The 21,959-nt window shown below is 45.0% G+C and overlaps 1 protein-coding gene across 2 annotated transcripts in view; it reads right to left on the reverse strand.

Moving 5' to 3' along the window:
- Positions 1 to 273: 273 nt before the first annotated feature.
- The window catches only part of LOC138503125 (uncharacterized), a 253,579-nt gene continuing 231,893 nt past the window's right edge, over positions 274 to 21,959 (reverse strand). For both annotated transcript variants that reach the window (XM_069622643.1, XM_069622644.1), the window contains one exon: positions 274 to 2,494. In XM_069622643.1, coding sequence (XP_069478744.1) covers positions 2,437 to 2,494 — 58 coding nt within the window. In that variant the 3' untranslated portion in view covers positions 274 to 2,436. The remainder of the gene's footprint in view (positions 2,495 to 21,959) is intronic.

Here is a 21,959-nt window from a genome sequence, read left to right on the forward strand (position 1 = left end):
CACTATTTTCTGTGCCTACATTTTGACACTTTGGAAAAATGAAAACAAAAGACACATTTACAAAAGCAAGTTTTCGGGCCCTTGCCAATGCTCCTCGCACAAGTTTGCTGCAAATCCATCCAGACCTTTGGGCTGTAGCCACAAGTAGAATTTGTTTTCCCATTCAAGCCTATCCTGATTTTGAAAGTTTTAGAACCTCCTCCCATGCAGGTTTGCCCCCTCTTGACAAAATCCGTTCAAACTTTGTACAACCATTCATAGTTGGGTCTATAATCTTCTTTTTCACTTTATTTCAGCGTATTGCCATCAAAGTAACATCGAAAACACATTTAAAATACTAATTAAAACAAATACACCTCCATTTCATATTCCATAGAGCAACATATTTGGCAACAAAATGTTAAGATTCTTGGACTGTCTACACATCCCTAAAGCCTCTTCAATTCTATGTATTTTTCATACCCTAAGAATAGGCTTCATGTACCTATCTTTAATGGCTTATATTTGTCACAGGTGAACATAAAGTGACTAATTGCATCATTACCATGGCCACAAATGGGGCACTCACTATTACCATGAGTCTTCCAAGAGCTTGTGAATGCCGCCACATCCAATGCTGACCTTTTAAGCTTAATAAAAAGTGTGCATGTACAAGGTAAGGATCTGGATATTTCTAAAATCCAAACTCTACATTTTTCTATAATCTTTGTGCTGATTCTTTAACCGATGCCAAAGTTATAAGCCTTCGAATAACTGCTCTTCACTGCCCCTTGTCAAATTCTCGAACATCACAGCAATGACCCGAACATATTTTTGTGGACACCCGAGAAGAAAAAACACCAGATGTTTGCCTTTTCCGGGCATATCCCATCCCATCACCTCCCCAAAGATTGTTTCATTTGTTTGGCAAGTGTAATGTTGTGTTTTTTAATATGTTTTTGCTGTGTTGTTCGAAGACTAGGGGCGTATTTTGTAAATCCAACATGGCATCTGTTCCAAAATGTTGTATGCACCTCATGTTTTTAATTGACCAATCAGTGGGCGTGTACGATGTCGGCAAACAATGCGTGGCTTCCTGATTGGCTTAGAGGAGTCTGGGGACAACGAACCAGGAAGTGAGTCAATGGACCAGCGAGATATCACACATTTATTGTTTGTTACCTATAGTTTGGGCTTTTTCAAAAAATTACTGGATGGATTAACACCAAATGTATCTCCTCCCACAAGTTTGGCGCAAATATGTCCAGCGGTTTGGGCTGTAGCCGCAAGCAAAACATTTTTCCATTCATGTCCATCCAGATTTTAAAAGTTTTGGCAACCCCCTATACCTTTGCCTCCCCTTGACTAAATCGAGCAAAACTTTGTACAATAATTCTGAATTGGCTGCATACTTTTTTTTTACAAAGTTTCATGAGGATTCGTCTAACGGTGCCAAAGATATAAACCATTGAAAAACTGTTCTTCCTATGGGATGAGCAACTTACCATAACTACAGGGTCGCTACCACAGACCATTTTACATTATAGTACTGCTGTCGCCGCACTACAGTTGAGTACTGAGTACCACAGGAAACCCAAAACTTGAATTGGTAATAACATTTGATTCGTAGAACGGATTTGGCTGAAATTCTGCAAACATAATTGTACTTAGAAGTCCCCCCCTCAAGTTTGAGTTATGTTACTAAACACAGCATTTGCATAGGAAAGCAACGATATACTTAATAGAGTACGTTCTCGGAGGAGGGGGACCATGTCTTCCCCATGCCATTAGTCTCTCCAATGACAAATGAGCACAAAGTGTTATGAAGCCAATCCATCGGGTTTGAGGGCTCTATAAAAGTATGTGATTTTAGGGGGTGGAGAGTTAGGTTGCTGTGTGAAGTTTAGAAGGGTACATGCTGCTGGTGTAATGTAATGTAATGTGTTGTATTTATAAAGTGCAAACTATGGCCCAAAGGCATCTAGACGCGCAGAAAAAAAGGCCAACCCTGGTGTGCTACCACGTTATGAAAAAGAATTAGAAAAGATGAGTCTTCAACACTTTTCGAAACTGGAGGTAGTCTCCGATCTACCGCATAGAAGCAGGTAGCCTGTTCCTTGACACTCTTCTAAATGTTATTGCCTGGGCTCTGCTTTATCCACACCATCAATGCTGCTTTATCCCTATCCACTAAAGGCTTGGAAATCAGGCAGGTAAACCAGTGTTGAAACCACACCCTGAATGTTCTCAGCTTGGCCGCTGACAGTCTGCAGAAGTTCAGTGACCGCAGTCTTCCTATGCTCTTATCTTCCATCTCCAGTTCTGCATTCTGAGAAGTGAGTTTTCCAGTTCTTGTGAAAGCCATTCTCTCTACTTCTTCTTTCTCAAGAAAGCTGGTCATCGTGGCTGATGCCGCCTCCAGCCATTGCAATGCTTCACCTTTAACGGGATTCCAGGCTACTCCCACGCCAGTAACACTTTGCTAAATGGCACAAAGACTCCTCGGCCAGGCTTACTGCAGGGTGAAAAAGAAAGAGAAATGAGACTAATTGAAGACAATGTGTGACTCCCTACAGTAGGCGCATACGTTGGGCCCTAGCATGACCTAAAACATGGACAATACTGTGGAACTGTGGTGCACCAGGCTGTGTGGAAAATGGGAGATTTCATGGCAGGCCGGTAACTTCGAGAGTAAAATAAGTTTGGAGCAAAGCCAGCCACATAGCTCAAGAGCTTGGCATGGGAATGACTCAGCATTTCATAGTCACCAGCAAGACAGGAAGTCGCCCAATTTCCCAGCTATACAGGAAGTCGCCCAATTTCCCAGCTATACAGAAAGTCGCCCAATTTCACAGCTAGACGGGAAATCGCTCAATTTCACAACTAAACAGGTAGTCGCTCATTTTCACAGTTATAAAGGAAATCGCTCAATTTCACAGCTACACAGGAAATCACTCAATTTCACAGTTATAAAGGAAATCGCTCAATTTGACAGCTAGATAGGAAATCACACAATTTCACAGCTAGACAGGAAATCGCTCAATTTCACAGTTTTAAAGGAAATCGCTCAATTTCACAGCTAGATAGGAAATCACACAATTCCGCAGCTAGACAGGAAATCGCTAAATTTCACAACTAAACAGGTAGTCGCTCATTTTCACAGTTATAAAGGAAATCACTCAATTTCACAGCTAGACAGGAAATCGCTCATTTTCACAGTTATAAAGGAAATCGCTCAATTTCACAGCTAGACAGGAAATCGCTCAATTTCACAGTTATAAAGGAAATCGCTCGATTTCACAGCTAGACAGGAAATCGCTCAATTTCACAGTTATAAAGAAATCGCTCAATTTCACAGTTATAAAGGAAATCACACAATTTCACAGCTAGATAGGAAATCACACAATTTCACAGCTAGATAGGAAGTCGCTCATTTTCCTTGTTGACTATGACAGTGCCAGTAGACCATATCTCCTGAAAAGAGATGTGGTCAAGATGTGGTCAAGTAAATAAATTACACATTTTAAAAACATTGCCTTTCATCAAACCGAGCACACACGAATCTCTGCAGACATATACCTAAATGTCTTAACTATCAGACAATATGCTTAAGGATGACCCATTATGTGAAGTTCTTTTCAACCATTTATTATACAGGAATAATCTTTCAGGCCTCTAGCAACTGTTTTCAGGCCAGTGTCCGCTCAGTCACCAATGCTACAACTATCACGCCGATGATGCTTTCACTGTTACTTCTTAAACATTGCACTAGATTACTAATTTAGTATTGTAAGTGATCACAGTGAATTAACCTCCATAAATACAAGTATATACTGCCTTTTTAGGTATAGAAATGAGTATGATGGATTGTACCTGAGTGAGAAACTATAGCAAAGGCAGCGGAGAATGTGGGACTTGATGAAGAAAGCATGGAGTCAGGGTCCAAGCGCTAGATTACAGTTGTCTCAGACAAGCCTGAGTGTCTGAGGGAAAGGGATAGACTCTAAACATTGAACTCCAAATTGTGTCTGAGACAACACCCAGGGCCTTATACTACCGGAGGAGAACCACCGTGGGGTTGGCTTCGTGATCCGCAGCCCACTGATACACAATTAGATTTGTCACGGTTTGCGGGCCCACTTACACATGGTGTTTGGAGCCCCTCTTGCCTAGAGGGGAAATAAACAGGCACCTATGGCTTGCATATTTATGATGGAGACAATGGGCTTAATAGCTGTAGATTATCATGAGACGACCAGCCAGCGGGCAGCTGAAACACTAAAAATCCAATGAAAAGCTATCAATCGTTTTTTGTCAGCAAGGAGCTAATGTAGAACAACCCAAGTAAAAAGGCAACGAGGTGATGAGAACACTTCGATATACCACCGATGCCCAGGTGGCCTGAGGTGCTCCAGCAAATGCAGCTTGTAACGTGCACCATTTAAAGTCTCGAATTAAACCATGTGCTGTGCCATAAGACTGCTAACTGCCAACATAGGGGCCACCTTTATCCTCGGGCCCCTCTCAAATGAAAATATTGAAAGGCCCTATCACTTTCCCTGTAGTCATTATAGATGAGCTACCTGAAGCATTTCACGTGTTAAGCCATCCTTTTTCAGGCTCACTTGCTCTATGAGGGCCAACATTGTCTTCTGACCGCTGTGCGCCGCAGCTGCGCGGCATAGAGAAAAAAGAGACAACCTCCTTCCATTTCCCTTGCTCTGCACAACATGGTCTCACAAATGGTGCTACGTCTGGGGGTGGTGCCGGATCGCCCAGTGCTGGCCGCACAATCATGGCGGTTACCCTGCCATTAGAAAGGGTATTATCCAATGTATCATTCAATTCCCATTTCCAAATTTGCTGCTAATATAACACCAAACTTTATAAAGTGCAATGTGGAACCTTTCACATTCCGAATTTAAACAGTAAGACCAAAACTCAATAGATTTGATTGAATTATAATCATGAGTGAATTGGCCAAGCAATGTCATATATATGTGTCCCCCATTTCAGGCCATTTGGTCAACACGTCTCAATGTGTTCCAAAATCTCGCAGACTCTACAAAACCTACCTTCTCTAGAGAGACTGGGTATTATTGTGCTCTGTGCAGTTGTGGCAATGGTGCGGCCCAGTGCACAAGGCAAACGCCCACGGTTACTTACACACAGAACCCAGCACAAAAGCAAATTCGGCGGATGTGGCAGAAAAACGTGCAAAGCCTTTTTGCCATTGTCTCCTGCGTCTGCCTCTGAGATTATCAGGCTGCCAATGTCCGAAGCCAGGCCCAGACTCAGAATGAAGAATGCCAATAATTGACTAGACTCTGGGCCTCATTACAAGTACAGGCACGGCTGCCGCCGGTATTCATTTTTTTCCGGCGCCCAGGAAAGGGCAATTGCATGACGGTAGCACCAGTACCATTATCAATGGTACTGGTGCTACCACCTTCTCCATTAAGCCCTATGGGGATCAAATGGGAATGGGCAAGAATGTTTTCCAGTGCCCAAAAAAGGGCAATTACCGGGTCATTACGACTTTGCCGGCCCCGGTAATTGCCCTTTTCTGGGCACAGGAAAACATTCTTGCCCATTCCCATTTGAGCCCCATAGGGCTCAAAGGAGAAGGTGATAGCACCTGTACCGGTGATAACGGTACTGGTGCTCCCGTCATGTTCTGCTCGCGGGTGCCAGTACGGCCACCAGGTCAGACCTGGTGGCTGCAATGGCACCCGCGAGCAGAACTCGTAGTTTGCCAGTACGGTAACAACGGTACCGGCAAGCTTACCGGTACCCTTGTTACTGTACCAGCAAACTCGTAATGAGGACCAATGTCTATTTTAGGGTGACTAATCTTGAGAAAGGGGGACAGAGCACCAAATGGTTCCATGTGTTAATATCCCGGCATAAATACGGCATGCAAAAATATCGGCATATTTTGGCAGCGATATTAAGCCATGGAACCTGCGGGGGACACCCCGGCAACCCCCATATTTTTTTAAGGGAGCGGGGCAGCGCCCCAAATCCCGCGGTCCCATTTATCCCATAAATTATCACCACCAATAATATCACCTATGGCCATTCGCAACAACCATATATATGGCAATATTATTGGTGGGGATAATATTACTTGATACCCACCAAATACCGAGACAGTCCCGGCAAAACCGGGACGTCTGGTCACCCTAGTCTATTTCCAATCTGAATGGAAAAGTACACTTTTGGCTAAGGCAGGGCTCAGTGCCTAAGGCTCGAAATGCAAAATGGCAGGTTTGGACACCGGAGTTTCCAGTTCTGGCTCTGAAGAGACAGAGAGACATTTCTGTCCAAGTCACATCTGAAAGCTCTGACCTTTAACAGTATCTGATATTGGAATGTAAGTGAACCATTTCGAAGCCTACAGTGTAAAAGGTAACGATTTTGAATAAAGGAATGTCTATATCAGATAGCTCAGTGAGTAAAGCTCCTTCCGCTGAGGTCTGGGTCCCATCTTCCAGTCTGGCCAGCACCAACTTAATGTTTCACCCTTCCCAGCTCTACATGAGGAGCGTGATTACTTGAATAATAGTCACACCTGTTATGTAAAGTGCTGGAGAACAGGAAAAGATAGTAACAAAAGGCTTTATGAAAAATCAAGTTATAATTAGTTAAATATTGAGCCATGATACGTCTCGGTAAATGTAATTTGCCCAAAAGCAAACGATCAAGTTTAAGCCCAACAAATTGCTTTATTGGAGATTGGCAAATCAAGCAATTTTCTATTCAAATTTCAGTCTAACAAATGGGCAAGAATGAATCTATTCACCACAAAAAAAGTAATTTTGGCGAACTTTTGAAAGATCTTTAAAAACAATGTGCTTCTTCCAAAAATAACACCAATCATTTAAAAATAAAACGTCCAACGTGCCCAAATGTATCGATTCTTAATTAAAATTTAAAAAATTACCAATCCGTTCGTAGCAAAGAAAAATCATTCACCGAACAAAAATTCACAATTTGCAAAACTCAGTTTGCTAGAAAACACGTTTCCATTTCCCCTGTGGCTAAACAGTGAACTTTGCATGTTTTCAGCCGAATTTGTTAGAAGGAAAAGATACTTTCTGCCAGCTCAGCTCTCTGAAACGGGCAAAATCCAAGAGGTGTATGGGGTCCCCAATCTTAATCTTTAGTCTCCAGGTCCAAGGGTGCTACAAACCTCGGTTCTTCTGAAAACAACGTGCCCCTCAGCAGCCTCGGTATTCTGTACAACTTGCTGAAACAACTTAAAACTGAATATGGAACTTTTCAAAATGAACCTCCTTACCCAGAGCTCCAGATAACATTTTGAAATGGGAGCGTTACTTACTTTTTTTTAAAGCCCACTGTAAAATATTTGTAGGAAATAAAAAAGTAATTCGCATTCCCAATTGGGGTAGGGGAGTATTTTCTGGGCAATTAAAACATATATTTTACCTCTAAAAGAGATGCCCTTCTGTAAACCATGCTTCTTGTGCAAAGCATGGTTTACAGAAAATTATCTGTTTTAGAGTTAAAATATAATTTTTACAAGGAAATGTTTTCAAAAAAAGCTGCATGTTTAATCAGAACGCAACCCTAGAACTGTATGAGTGGAAACATAGGCTTCAATGAGCCCGTTTCCTACTTATTTGTTGGGACTTTTTTTCACAAGTGGTCTGTGTTTAGCGCGATAACATGGCTGCTTATGCATATGGCTGTGCAGGGGTGTTGCTTGGTCTGGAGAAGATCAGGGGCTACGCTAATGTTGGTACCGCCAGGACTCGGGGCTAGCTCGCCTTTTGGTTGTTGACCCTGAGCTTCTATCCGGGGCTACGCTAATGGTACCGTCGGGACTCAGGGCTAGCTAGCCTTTTGGTTGTAGACCCTGAGCTTCTATCCGGGGCTATGCTAATGTCAGGACTCAGGGCTAGCTAGCCTTTTGGTTGTAGACCCTGAGCTTCTATCCAGGGCTACGCAAATGTTGGTACCGTTGGGACTCAGGGCTAGCTAGCCTTTTGGTTGTAGACCCTGAGCTTCTATCCGGGGCTACGCTAATGTCGGTACTGTCGGGACTCGGGGCTATCTAGCCTTTTGGTTGTAAATCCTGAGCTTCTATCCGGGGCTATGCTAATGTCGATACTGTCGGGACTCGGGGCTATTTAGCCTTTTGGTTGTAGCCCCTGAGCTCCTAACCAGGACTAAAACCTAAAGACCCGGGGCTATAACTCCCTCGTCCCCCCCTCTAGTGACGCCTCTGGGGCTGTTCTGAGTTATTCAACCTCCCCATTTTCTTTTCTAACCAAAGATAAATAAAAATGCATTTTCTAAACTCTGCACCATCTTTCGAAGCTTATCATTTCTGCCTGATGTAGCCCTGAAGAAGCCCAGCTTTGTATCATCTCACACGGCACGTGAGATGAGCCGCAACAGTGTGTCAATGTAATATCAAGATACCCTTGTGCTGATAAATCATGACCTTTAGCTTGCTGCCTTCATTAACTCTGAATCAATTCAAAATTTGAAAATGTTTCACCATTGCCGCAGGAATCGAAATGATGTTTCATTTCCTCCTAGAACCAGGAAATGTTTGCAAGGCCGCTATCAGGCCGTGTTCACCTAACAGAGAATGTGCCTTGGGTACAGGCAGGCTTAGGTTGCATGTGAATGCTGAATTTAGAGGTTTTCTGCAGAATCTTCAAAATCCTTTGTTTGGTTAGGGCCTATGAAACATCTGCATCTGACTACAGATCTTCTGAGGGAGGTTAATGGGTGTCCAATTTCTAATAGATTGTCTCTGCAGTGCAGAGTTGTCTAATTTGGTGGAATATTGCATATGCGCACAGCACGTATGCGCCGTTTTGGTGACAGGATGTTGATTGACTTTGTGCTAAAAAATACTCCATTTGAAGGGTGCAATGGTCCCAAAAATGCAAATTAGTAACATCAACTATTTTGTTTGAATAAAATATGGGGGCTGTCGGTTAAAGGTGTAGGGGATTAGGGAAAGGTAGTAGGATTCCCGCCAAGCCTCATATGTCGCTTCCGCCAACTCTTGGCATGGTTGGAAAGAGAGAAACAGTTATCATTTGAGAACCTGCAGATGAGAACCTGCAGGTCAAGAAGTTGCAGTTCCTGTATAGGTTATACATCTTTGGGCACTACTGAAATTCCAAACTGCTTCATGAGACATGTTCGCTGGCATCAGCAGCACAATGGGCTTCAGAGGAAGTAAAACGGGCAATAAAAAAAGGCCTACCTTCTAGGCAAGCCCCATCTATTCGACTCGTTGGGAAGGCATCCTCCCGAATCCTGTCACCTCTGGACACCTTGCAAAGTGGGCATTCGTCTCATCTTCGACGTCAAGGGTTCAGACCCCAACTCTCGGCCTTTGGTACCCCTACAATTGGCCACCAGTGGCAATGATATGTGATTCAAGATTCTCTGCCTGCTATATGAAGTCTATCACCCCCATACTCCTGTCTACTTCAACAGTACGTCAATACCAGTCGACGATCCAGCTACGGTCGGCCTTGCAGGACCTGCATGCCACCCTTCAACGTTGATGCAAGCGTTTTGGGGGAAGATTTGTACACTTGCCGGCCTCCTCACCCTGAAACACTTTCACTACTCCCCTCTGCATTGGACCCGATCTCCGGAAGTTCAGGCAAGTGCTTATACCAACTGATGTGTTCCAAAAGGTAATGAGTCCATTGCTCCCCCACCAGCTGATCAATATCACTACCTGGACATCAAAAACTGAAGTTCCGGCTCGACTGTTCTTCAAGTAATATGATTGGCCTGTCTGCTTTGTATCATCTCACACGGCACGTGAGATGAGCCGCAACAGTGTGTCAATGTAATATCAAGATACCCTTGTGCTGATAAATCATGACCTTTAGCTTGCTGCCTTCATTAACTCTGAATCAATTCAAAATTTGAAAATGTTTCACCATTGCCGCAGGAATCGAAATGATGTTTCATTTCCTCCTAGAACCAGGAAATGTTTGCAAGGCCGCTATCAGGCCGTGTTCACCTAACAGAGAATGTGCCTTGGGTACAGGCAGGCTTAGGTTGCATGTGAATGCTGAATTTAGAGGTTTTCTGCAGAATCTTCAAAATCCTTTGTTTGGTTAGGGCCTATGAAACATCTGCATCTGACTACAGATCTTCTGAGGGAGGTTAATGGGTGTCCAATTTCTAATAGATTGTCTCTGCAGTGCAGAGTTGTCTAATTTGGTGGAATATTGCATATGCGCACAGCACGTATGCGCCGTTTTGGTGACAGGATGTTGATTGACTTTGTGCTAAAAAATACTCCATTTGAAGGGTGCAATGGTCCCAAAAATGCAAATTAGTAACATCAACTATTTTGTTTGAATAAAATATGGGGGCTGTCGGTTAAAGGTGTAGGGGATTAGGGAAAGGTAGTAGGATTCCCGCCAAGCCTCATATGTCGCTTCCGCCAACTCTTGGCATGGTTGGAAAGAGAGAAACAGTTATCATTTGAGAACCTGCAGATGAGAACCTGCAGGTCAAGAAGTTGCAGTTCCTGTATAGGTTATACATCTTTGGGCACTACTGAAATTCCAAACTGCTTCATGAGACATGTTCGCTGGCATCAGCAGCACAATGGGCTTCAGAGGAAGTAAAACGGGCAATAAAAAAAGGCCTACCTTCTAGGCAAGCCCCATCTATTCGACTCGTTGGGAAGGCATCCTCCCGAATCCTGTCACCTCTGGACACCTTGCAAAGTGGGCATTCGTCTCATCTTCGACGTCAAGGGTTCAGACCCCAACTCTCGGCCTTTGGTACCCCTACAATTGGCCACCAGTGGCAATGATATGTGATTCAAGATTCTCTGCCTGCTATATGAAGTCTATCACCCCCATACTCCTGTCTACTTCAACAGTACGTCAATACCAGTCGACGATCCAGCTACGGTCGGCCTTGCAGGACCTGCATGCCACCCTTCAACGTTGATGCAAGCGTTTTGGGGGAAGATTTGTACACTTGCCGGCCTCCTCACCCTGAAACACTTTCACTACTCCCCTCTGCATTGGACCCGATCTCCGGAAGTTCAGGCAAGTGCTTATACCAACTGATGTGTTCCAAAAGGTAATGAGTCCATTGCTCCCCCACCAGCTGATCAATATCACTACCTGGACATCAAAAACTGATGTTCCGGCTCGACTGTTCTTCAAGTAATATGATTGGCCTGTCTGCCTGAGCAACCAGTATTTGTGGTTCAGGGGCATGAATCATGCCCGGATTTGAGGCCGGATGAACTAAAACTGCCATTAAAAGGGTGTTAGCGTTTTTGGAACATTGTATGTGTTAATTTGAACACTCTGTCTATACGACCTCCGGGTGGGGCTCAGTCACCACTTCCCTGCTGCATTATATTGTATTGTAGTTCTCATTTATATAGCGTCTTTCAACATAATTATAGTCTCGATGCGCTGGTCGTGGGAACACCCTCGGGGACCAAAGTCCAGAATTTTGGAGATCACAGAGTAAGATTAGAATATGTGTGTGCATTTGGCCAAATAAGGCGCGTCGGGGCTGGCCAGGCTCTGGTAGAAAGCAAACCATGAGGTCAGGCATGTGGCTGCGTGCTGAGAGGAGTCAGGAGATGGCTTGTGTGCCAGAGACTCGATATGTGTCCAGTGTGCCCGAATTTATCGTAGAACTTCTCTACTTACTGAAGTGTTGAGGTGTAGTCTGATGTAAGTAGGCTAAACAATTATGTGACCAGTGAGACTGACTTTGTCGTAGTCATTGCTGTATTTTAATGTGTGCGTGTAGCCATGCATGCGGCAAGTGCATTATATGTACCTAGAAGTTCGGGTGGCAATTAGTTGTGTACGCGCCAGATCAGGTTGTGGCATGCTATGTCGATTCTTTTGCTGTGAAAAAATGGTTAGCGACAGTCTATGCTTCACAAATTGCCACTAGGGAAGCACAGCATATACTTTTAGGCTCGTCTTGGTGGAACATGCCTTTTGCTACTAGTGCCAGGGATCTGCATCCTGAAGCTCTCCAGCTCTTTTGAACTATGACTCCCAAAATCCCTCACCATTGACAATGATAGATAGGGCTGAGGGGAGTTGTAGTCCAAAGCATTTGGTGAGCCAAAGGTTGCAGCTCCGTTAACTAGTTTACAGAGTAGATTTCTTAAGCTTCCTCTCATCTCTTTTCCAATCCCTACCCATACCCCGAGAGCACCCTAAAATAGTGTGAGCATTTTGCAAAAATTCACAAGGTAAAAAAAAACATTATGTTCATTATTCGCTTTCATGGCCTTTGAGACCTTTTAACATCGCAGCTTCACAGCTGTGGCGTCATAGCCACCACGATCTTACAAGTGCAACAAAAAAGGCAATGATTGGGCCTCATTACGAGAATGGTGATAGCCGTGCCTGTATGGCAGGCAAGGCTGCCGCCATTCTCGCTGCCGGCACCGCCTCCTGCGATTGGGCAATGACCGGCCCATTACCAGATGAATGGGCCGGTAATTGCCCATTCGCGGGTGGCGGTATTGCCGGGCTCCCAATCCCCATTCTGTCCCATAGGGTGTGCCGGCGCAATCACGAGTTTTGCTCGCGGGTGCCGCACAGCCCGCCAGGTAAGACCCGGCGGGCTGTCAGGAACCCACGAGCAGAACTCGTAATGCGGCGGGACGGTATGAATGGTGCAGAGTCATAATGTGTTCATTCAGCAAGCAAAGTTGGTCCAAGCGGTGGAATCTGGCACTTTTTGTTTGAAGTGCTTATTCATTGGTTACTGAGGCAGGGTGGACTTGTGCCCTACGACAGACGTTCCATGTTCTTGTTATGAACTAAGGCAGATTCGGCCATAGGATCTAAGAAGCACGTGGACCGTGGTAGGCCCTAGGATACACTTCAATCACTCCCTTGCATCACCTTTTTTTACAGGGGTAAAGCTCTGCATGATGGCAGAGTTTCCTCTCTACTCATTTGTCTGAATGACTTATGAAGGCTTTAAATGGAAACAGAGTGTTTCCTTATTAAGTATTCCTATCTTTGGTCATCATTCTTAAGGGTGTTGTGCATGACGCCCTACATTTCTACACCCCTACTTTTCCACCCCCAGGTTTGACTTTTCAAGCATCATTCAGTTCTGTTTTTAATCTTATTCTCTTTTAAATAGTTACATGTGATTATAACTAATCAATAAATAACGAACACCGCTTTAGTCTAAACATTTATAACGAAAATAATATGTTTTCTTTTTTAATATAGGGGGTCCCCCCAAGCCCTCAGCTTCATTAATAATCCCACCACAAACCCCTCCCCACCTGTTTTAACCCCTTACCCCACCCATATAGATTTTGAAAAATATGAAAAAAAATGTGTTACACATTCTTACATCACATTGCTGTTCGTTCTTTTCAATTCGTTATAATTACTGCAAACCATTTAAATGTGTGAGTGGCCAACTGTATACCTCTGTTTCTCTTCCTTGGCTATCTCTCTTTTTCCCTCCCCAATACAGTGCCTGCTCCCCCCGACTCACACCCTCTGCTCACTTGCTTTGCAGGCCATCTACTATGCTCCTTAACATGTGCCTCTAAACTACGGGTCTGCAACCTGTGGGTCACATGATCCCTCCCCTTTGACTATGCTGGCTAGAGCTGATGGGAGTTGTAGTCAGAAAGAGGTTGCAAACCACTGCTCTAGAGCAATACAAAAAAATACCACTTTTTCTCTAGAAGAGCGGCCTTTTTCGGAAAAGTGCACTGATTGCTTCAGGTGTCTGGCAGCCAAAACCAGACAGACGTAAAGCATTATCAGTCATTTTCATCATTTCATATTTGCATTAGTGGGAATCTAAGGTGAGGCGCTCCTTCTCACCGAGATAATGTTTTCACTGGTTAATTACTAATTCCAGTCCGAACAGTTTCGGAACTTCTGAATGAGACCCAGGGACGTCATTTAGGGGTCGCCAGAGGTCGCAACTGCGACCTCTGTGGTCACCCTTGCATTTTTGTAATGTAAGCTCATGGGCTGTGGCCAGCTCCATGTGGCTCTTTAGTTCTGGAGTGGCTTAAAAAAAGAACAAAGATAAGAACAGTAGTGCCACAAGTCTAACAATTTCAGCACTGACCCTAAATAAGAAAGAACAGGAATACCAAATAATGTGTCTTTCTGGAATTCTATACAATAATTGCTAGACTCATTAAAGGTTTATTTCAGGCACACTTCAGGGGTGAGTCACTGATTTAGTCTGTTCTTAAACGCAACTCAGCCTTTCATCCTTCAGAGGTCGATAAATGAGTACCAACACAGGTTGGGTGATATTGTGTGTATATTCTTTCTATATAAAGCACTTAAGCGTAAGTGCTGTATAATAACACATCATTATCATTTGGCCATGGACGCCTGCTTGCATTCACAGTAATGTGGTAATATGGGCCTATACACACTGATCTTAATGATACATATGGCGATCCATTCTTGTATGAAATGTACATCACATTATAGCTATATTGTAACCATATTTATTGTAGTGTACAATGCTATGTGATAGCACTTCCTGTTTTGTCAAGGGGTCAAAGGTTGTGTTCCACCACTTCCTGTGATGTCACTTCCGGGTGGGGTCAAATGACATCACTTCCTGTGATGTCACCAGGGGGCCAAGGGTCCTGTGATGTCACTTCCGCTGCCCCAGGCCTTTTGGTGAAATGACGTCCCTGATGAGACCCGCTGACGTGGAAGGAATACTACATGTTCGAGGCAAGAATGAATGCCACATTAAGCAAAGTGCATTTCGATAACCCGTGTACCCTGGTAATTAGGCTTGCTTCCACAATGGCGCCCCTCTACTGGTGTACGTAACAACATGCTACTGTCTCCAAAAGCAGAAAGAAAAAGAGGGGGCAAAGGGGAAGAGCCGGGAAGAAGGAGGGGTACCCTGGGTTGCTTACATGGAAAACACCCTCAAAGTGCTACCCGCGTGTGCCTTCCTGCATCGCAGCTATCGCGTTGCATATTCAAACAACACAATGGGGCCAAATACTGATTTATTCAAAGGCCTATGTGTTTGGAGGCTAATCAAATGTTGTATTGATGTTTTTTGTGTCAATGTATTTTGTACAGTTTTTTATTTATAGTGGATGCTATATGGTATGTTACATGTTGTGCAACATTATCCATTTTTTCTTCATGCTGATTTTAACACAATAAAACTATATGTATATGTTACCTTGTGAACTGGATAATTGTGGGATTCTTGGGACAGTGATCACCAATTCTTAATGGTTCTGATTTGTGTTTTGATTTTCTCTCTTTTGTAATCATAGAGTACGAGTATCCCCAGACAGTAGAGTGGAAATCCTTGTAGCGTTAGCTAAGTCTTGACCTGGGGAATGAAACCAGTTTGAAAAAAGCCCCTCTACTGGTAGCACAAATTCAGGGGGGCTTCAGATATACATTAAAGAGCAAAGTAGAAAGTGGCGAGCCCCCAGTCTCACAACGCCCCATTTCAGTGGTATGTCACCAAATGGCCCCATCTTCACCCACTACTCGTCTCGCTCGCTAAAGTGTGAACCCACTCCGTGGCCATCCACGAGACCAAAAACAATGAAATAAGGTTCTCGGAAGAGAATGAACTACGGTGTCCAAGGATATGGAAAGATTCAAAAGAATCAAGAGGGGCAGGTTAAAATCGTTAGCAGGAGCTCAAATATCATCTTCTCTCTCTTTATTTTATTTTTTTAAAGTGATACAGTTCATAAAACTGTTTGTTTTAAAATAAAAGTGTAGTAAGAAGTTGAAACTAGCACTTGAGTGCACGGCACTGAACTGTCCCACAAACCGCAGGTGTGTTTGTTTGGGGGTTTGGATTACGTGTAGGAGGGGGCTTGGCGATGGGGTTTGTGGGGAGCAGGGGCAGACCAGCAAGGAACGTACACAGTTCCACTACTTCTTTTTGTACACTTCGACCGCCACCTATACTGCCACCAAAACTGTCTCTGCCCCACGCTTGGGAGAGAATCCTGATTGACGGCTAGCGAGCAGACTCACCTTCTCATGTGCCGTACCTGCACGTCTACCACATTCTCTAGCCCTCTAGCCCTTTAGATGATTACGTGATGGGACAAACATTGCTCAAAATGTCTGGGTTGGTTTTGTTGCCAGAGGGGGTAGTCACCAATATAGAAATGTTGGTATTACACCTAGATCTAGCGACACTGACACTCAATTTACAACCCACTAGCAGTTCACAGGTGCATAGCCACTGGCCATGGCTCAGTTTCCAAAGTGAACTCCAAAATTATGCCAGTTATAAACAAGAGTGCCCGGAATTACCCACGTAAATTGCGACTCCCTCTTAAATACATTTAGAGCCCTGAAAGTCGACTTGTACATTTCAACCTATACTGAGGCTGGAAGTCGGCCACCTCCTCCTTCGCTACCGTCCTGCCCTTTTTTGCATTCTTTGTTTGTGGTGAGGAAACTTCTGTACCAAGAAGAGTGCAGAGGCCTACCAGGAAATCTCCAGAGTTCCCTATAGGCCAGTCCAGCCCTGGCCAGTGTGCAGAAGCCTACCAGGAAATCTCCAGAGTCCCCTATAGGCCAGTCCAGCCCTGGCCAGTGTGCAGAAGGCTCGTCCACGCCTGTCAGCACCCTGCTTCCTGTTTCCCAAATCCTTCTTGAACCAAGGTGCTGGAACCTACTGTTGTCCTAACAGTATCACACCTACCCAGGCTACCCTCATTTACTGCCTACATTTACACCTCCCAATCCCCACTGCGTTCCTGCCAAATTTGAACTCACCTGCCCTCTGCTCTCGATCCGACTGCGATATCCAGAAACCACCCAGACTAATGCAAAGCGTGTAGTGTTTATTGTTGTTACAGTTTTTTAAAATGTTTAAAATAATATTCGGTACTGTTCGCTAACCCAGATTGAACTATGAGATTGTAGTGGGATTTGTGAACCCCTGAAAAGTATACGAGTAACCCACAGCTCCCCTCACTTCGTGGGAAGCCCCTATCCCCTGCAGGCTGCACTTCCGGTTTGCCTCTCCAGGCTACAAATATATGTTCTAGTGTGAGGTCCTTGCTTGCTGTAGATGTATAGAAATGTATGTTCTATTTCTTGTGCAGACAGACCTCATGATAGAAACAGGAACGAACACGCACGCACGCCACCCCTAGACTCACCCCCAACACTCCCTACTTCATTTTAATGAACGGGGGACAGCACAGTGGCAACGCGGTGCTCTTGGAAACAAGATCACGCAAAGCAACAGAGGTTCGAATCCCGGATCCGTGGTAGAAACCAAACTCGTATCGTACTAATAAGGTTATAAGAAACCAAAACATACATAATGATACCTCTGCCCTGCCCCCTATAGTGCTTGTAAGTAACTTTAATGTGCTATTAGGTGCCTTCCATGTCACCTAAACTTACTTGATAGTGCTTGGGACAGTCTCATTTTCCTCACCAACTGCTTTCCCATTTACCACACTCTTCCCACATACCTCGTTAAGAGGGCCATGGAAGTTGCGAGACACTAGGTAAGTAGTCCATCAGTAAATTAAATCATATTTATCTATCATTATCGCTAATTAGATTTTTCTTCAATTCTGTGCCTTTTCCTGTTTTTATTTGTTTCATGGCTGAGAATGGCATTGCCTGAAATTGTTTTTATTGGGAAGGTGTATTTTATTTGCTGTACAGCGCCTCGGTACCTTTGGGTTCTGGCGCGCTCTTGAATAAAAAATTTAAAATAAAAAATGTTTTTAAAAAGTAATCGTTCCAGAACCTTCTGTACTAGAGAAGTACCCCAGCCCTGCCTTTAATGTCAGATATTTTGCTCCACTTTCCAGATGGTTCCGCAAGCCCTATTCACCAGCAACAGCTTTGCGCAACGCGCCCCAAGTGGGTATTGCCAAGCGGCAGAAGGTAGATAACGAATCAGGCAAAAACGCTTGTTGGGCCCTCGGTAAATGCTGATTTGGAGGATCTCCCATGAGATGGTGGGACTCATCAAGAGTATGGTTGTAAACCAGCGGTAAAACCTCTGACTTGCTGCCAAAATCACTTACCCCTCCCCCACTCCGTCCCATGGCATTGCCACGGGATTGCAAGTGGTTGCATTGCAGTGCAAATCCCCATTCTTGAAGTCTGTTGGACTCCAAGAGGATTTTGGGTCGATTTACCGCAAGCAGTATTTCCGTGTGTTAAATCTGCCGGGTTTTTTGCCCATTAAAGTTGAGGATTTATGTACCGCCTCATGCTGGAGGCAAATCCCCCTCTTGAAGGTCAAACTTGGAATACAGCGGTATGGTAAAAGTGGTGGCAATTCCGTTACCGCCAAAAAAAAAAAAGTATTGTTGGATGGAATCCTCACCAGTTTCTTACCACAGCACCGAACTCAACAATGCCCATTCTTTTTGGGAATATCGTTTTTGAATTAGAAAATTGGCCCATATGTAAAATAAAGGGTTTATTTTACATCAAGCGGCCTGCTTGCCCTGAAAGTGAAACATACTTGTCGGTATTTATGGGAAGAGCTGAGCTAGTTCCTGTCAATCACACAAGCCAACCTTGCAAACGAGGCTGCAGAGACAGCTGTTTAGCTAAGGGGCCTGTTCAGAGGGCGCGTGTGGGACTCGGGAGTTCCCTGCATGCGCCCATATTTGCATGATGTGCCCCCGGGGGCCGCGCGTTAGACTAACAAAGCTGTCGTCTTGTTGACACAGAGTAACCCATCAGGAAACAGAGGCAGAAAAAAAAACCGCAAAGGTGTCCTGTGAACTACAAGGAAATAATGTCGAAATAACGAAGCTGCGAGCCAAGACGTGACAGATGCAGCGACCGTCTGCTTTCAATTCCCAGAAGCTGAAACGGGTCCCCTCTTCACTTTGAGGCCACATAATCACAATTACAGTAATACCGCGGTCACCTCGATATCTGACTAAGCTTCCTCATGTTATCAAACTAGGCTGTATCCTCCTTTTTGTATGAGTAAATTGGGAGGTGTCTAGAATTTGGCAAAACTTACACGTGTGGCAGCAACTGGGACCATAACTTCAAGATACTCAATCGTTTGATACAACCTTTCCAAAATTTCATTTTTCGTCTACAAATTTGCGTTAGCAGCATTTTAAAAAATCTCATAATGTCCACTAAAACATCATTGGTTTCATGCAGTATTAAAATACGGCTGCACGCCTGCCGAGTGCCGTCATGTCACATGACATCTTCAGCAATGCCTGGATTTAGACTTGCATGCTGGGACGTGTAGTCTAATTAGCGGCCTTCACCTCTTGGATGAAAAGAGCTAAGCCCGAGCTGGCTCAAGGCACCGCGCTTGGCATGGGGCCGATTGGCAGCTATGTGTCTGGAAGTGGCCACACTCATCCCTGAACACAGATGTGGCCCCTTTATAATCCCGACAACAGCTGGAGAACCAGCTCCAAATGTTGGGTGACAAATTTGCAATAATTTCCTGCAAGCAAAATTCTGCTGCACCTTACACAACTAGTAAAGGCTGGTTGCCAGTGTGCAAGGGTCATCAAAGAGCCCTTACCTCTGCGCCCCTTTCCCTAGGCTCAATCCTTAAATTGGCAAGATGTCCACATAACCCCTCCACCGAACCTCATCTTCACAGCGGTGCACTGGCTACCACTTCAAGCAGCCAACACGTTCAAGATAGCCTGCATCACCTACCAAGCAGCCACAACCAAAACACCGCTCTCCCTGGCTGAGAAACTCGCCATCTCCGGAGGCCATTGCACCAACAGAAGCCACAACATCGCCAGGCTGGAAACAAACAGCGGCAAGAGGGTAAAACACAGGAAACAGGCCATTTCCTGCTGTGCCGCATGTGTCTGGAACAAGCTACCAATGCAGAGAAGGCTGTTCATCACCTCCCCCGCCCCCCCCCGCCATCCTTCACTTTAGGAAGGATCTTAAGACCCTACTACTTTATCAAGAGTATCACGCCGCTCATTGCTACAAACAACCCGAATTCTACCCCTCTCATGATATGATATGATATTTTATTTATATCCCGCTCGTACACAAGTGTTTCAGAGTGCAACCAGGCAAAGGGAGGGAACAAGGGAGAACAAAAACAACGGTCTTACTAGACCCAGTGACATTAAGAACGCGCAAGTGCATGGGAAAGGGAAAAGAGGGAAAGTGCATGGGAGGGGGAGAGGTGGAAAGTGCAGAGCAGAGGAGAGAACAGAATAAATAAATAAGTAAAATAAATAAGTAAATATAGGTGCTAGTGCAGCCAGCAAGTGGCAAGTGCTGGGTTAAGCAGATAGGGTATATCTGATAAGTGCAGAAGAGAAGTGGGTGAGGGACTGTATGGGTACAGATACAGACCCCAGTGCAAGGGGAGGCCCACAGGCAGTGCAGAGGGGGGCAGGGTGAGCAGGTACCTGGTTCCGAAGGACAGAGGGTGGCCAGGTGCACGGGGCCTCTGGCATCATGGTGCCTCTGGCCTCACGGTGCCTCATACACACCTCCGCCCTGCTCTCCCTATCCAACCCAGCTTCTCTGCTCCCAATGCACGCTTATTTGGAGCCACCTGAGTGTGTGACCAAAGTATAGTGCTCCACGGCTTGCCGGCTCGGGTTGCACATTATAACTCCCCTACATTGAAATATGTACATCTCTATGAAAGAAACCCTTTCTAGGTTCCTACCCCCTGCAAGTTGGAGGCCCGCCCCTTCCATTTTTTGATTTTCTTTTTGTTCGACCTCAGACAGGATTCTATGGGATTACACAAGGCAGGATCGCTCGCCCTCATCTTGATCAGCGGAAGTCATGATGCCAGCAAGGGAGATCACAGTGCAGTGTATACACCTCTATGATGCCCACCTGGGCAGTGATCCCATTTAGCGTGGATTATCACAGTTTGTGGGATTGGTGCATTTGGCGTATAGTCAGCAGCACTGCATAGCCACTCTGAGTCCCACCTGACTTCTTATGGTAGCACCGCCGGGTTCAGGCGACCAAAAGGTTTCCAATAGGTGAGCAGCTTTCATCCAAGCAGTAGGTGAAACTCTCCAACCTCTCATTGGCTGTGGAGTACTGAGGCGTGTGCAGGCATGAGTCGTTGCGTGCCTGTGGGACATTGTTCACTTTGTTCTGGGTTTTTACATTGTTCCTCTTTGCCTGCTCTGAAGGTCCTCTCATTGGCTGCAGAATGGGTGATCATTGGTGGAGAAAGAAGTCATGCATGAGAAGACATGAGTGGGACTTTCAGTCTTAGTCCTCTTCATCACCTGATAAGTGCTCCAGACATAGCTTTCCTTCAGCTCTGAGGACAAAGAACCATTTTTTAGGACACTATGAACAAGAGGGCCAAAACAGAAATCCTCAAAGACGCCTTTGTGGCACCAAATCCTCTGCTACATGCTCTACATGGCAGATCTGGTAACCTGAAAGGAACATGTTTGGACAAAGAAATCCTGGCCATGGTTTTGCATCATGGTGGATGGAGTTGCCTGAGCCTGAAGAGCCTGTATATTCCTCGGTGTGTAACCTCAGGCCGTTCAATGAGTTTCCTAAAGGCGTCAAGAAGAAGACACTACAGGAGTGTAAGGAAGCAGGCACAATTTCCAGGCCTATTTTCATATCTAAGAGGGTCGGCCGTCCATCTCCACCAGTGAAGCTTCTCTAAGAGATCCACCCAATCTGAGAGGGTCGGCCGTCCATTTCCACCAGTGAAGCTTCTCTAAGAGATCCACCCAATCTGAGAGGGTCGGCCGTCCATCTCCACCAGTGAAGCTTCTCTAAGAGATCCACCCAATCTGAGAGGGTCGGCCGTCCATCTCCACCAGTGAAGCTTCTCTAAGAGATCCACCCAATCTGAGAGGGTCGGCCGTCCATCTCCACCAATGATGCTTCGCCAAGAGATCCAACCAATCGGAAGGTTGATTCAGCCATGAGCAGAAATTACATTGTGCTCATCCTTCCTTCAGTGTGAGTACC

The sequence above is a fragment of the Ambystoma mexicanum genome, chromosome 11 (genome assembly GCF_040938575.1).
Source record: "Ambystoma mexicanum isolate Mex_15411 chromosome 11, UKY_AmexF1_1, whole genome shotgun sequence".
NCBI lineage: Eukaryota > Metazoa > Chordata > Amphibia > Caudata > Ambystomatidae > Ambystoma > Ambystoma mexicanum.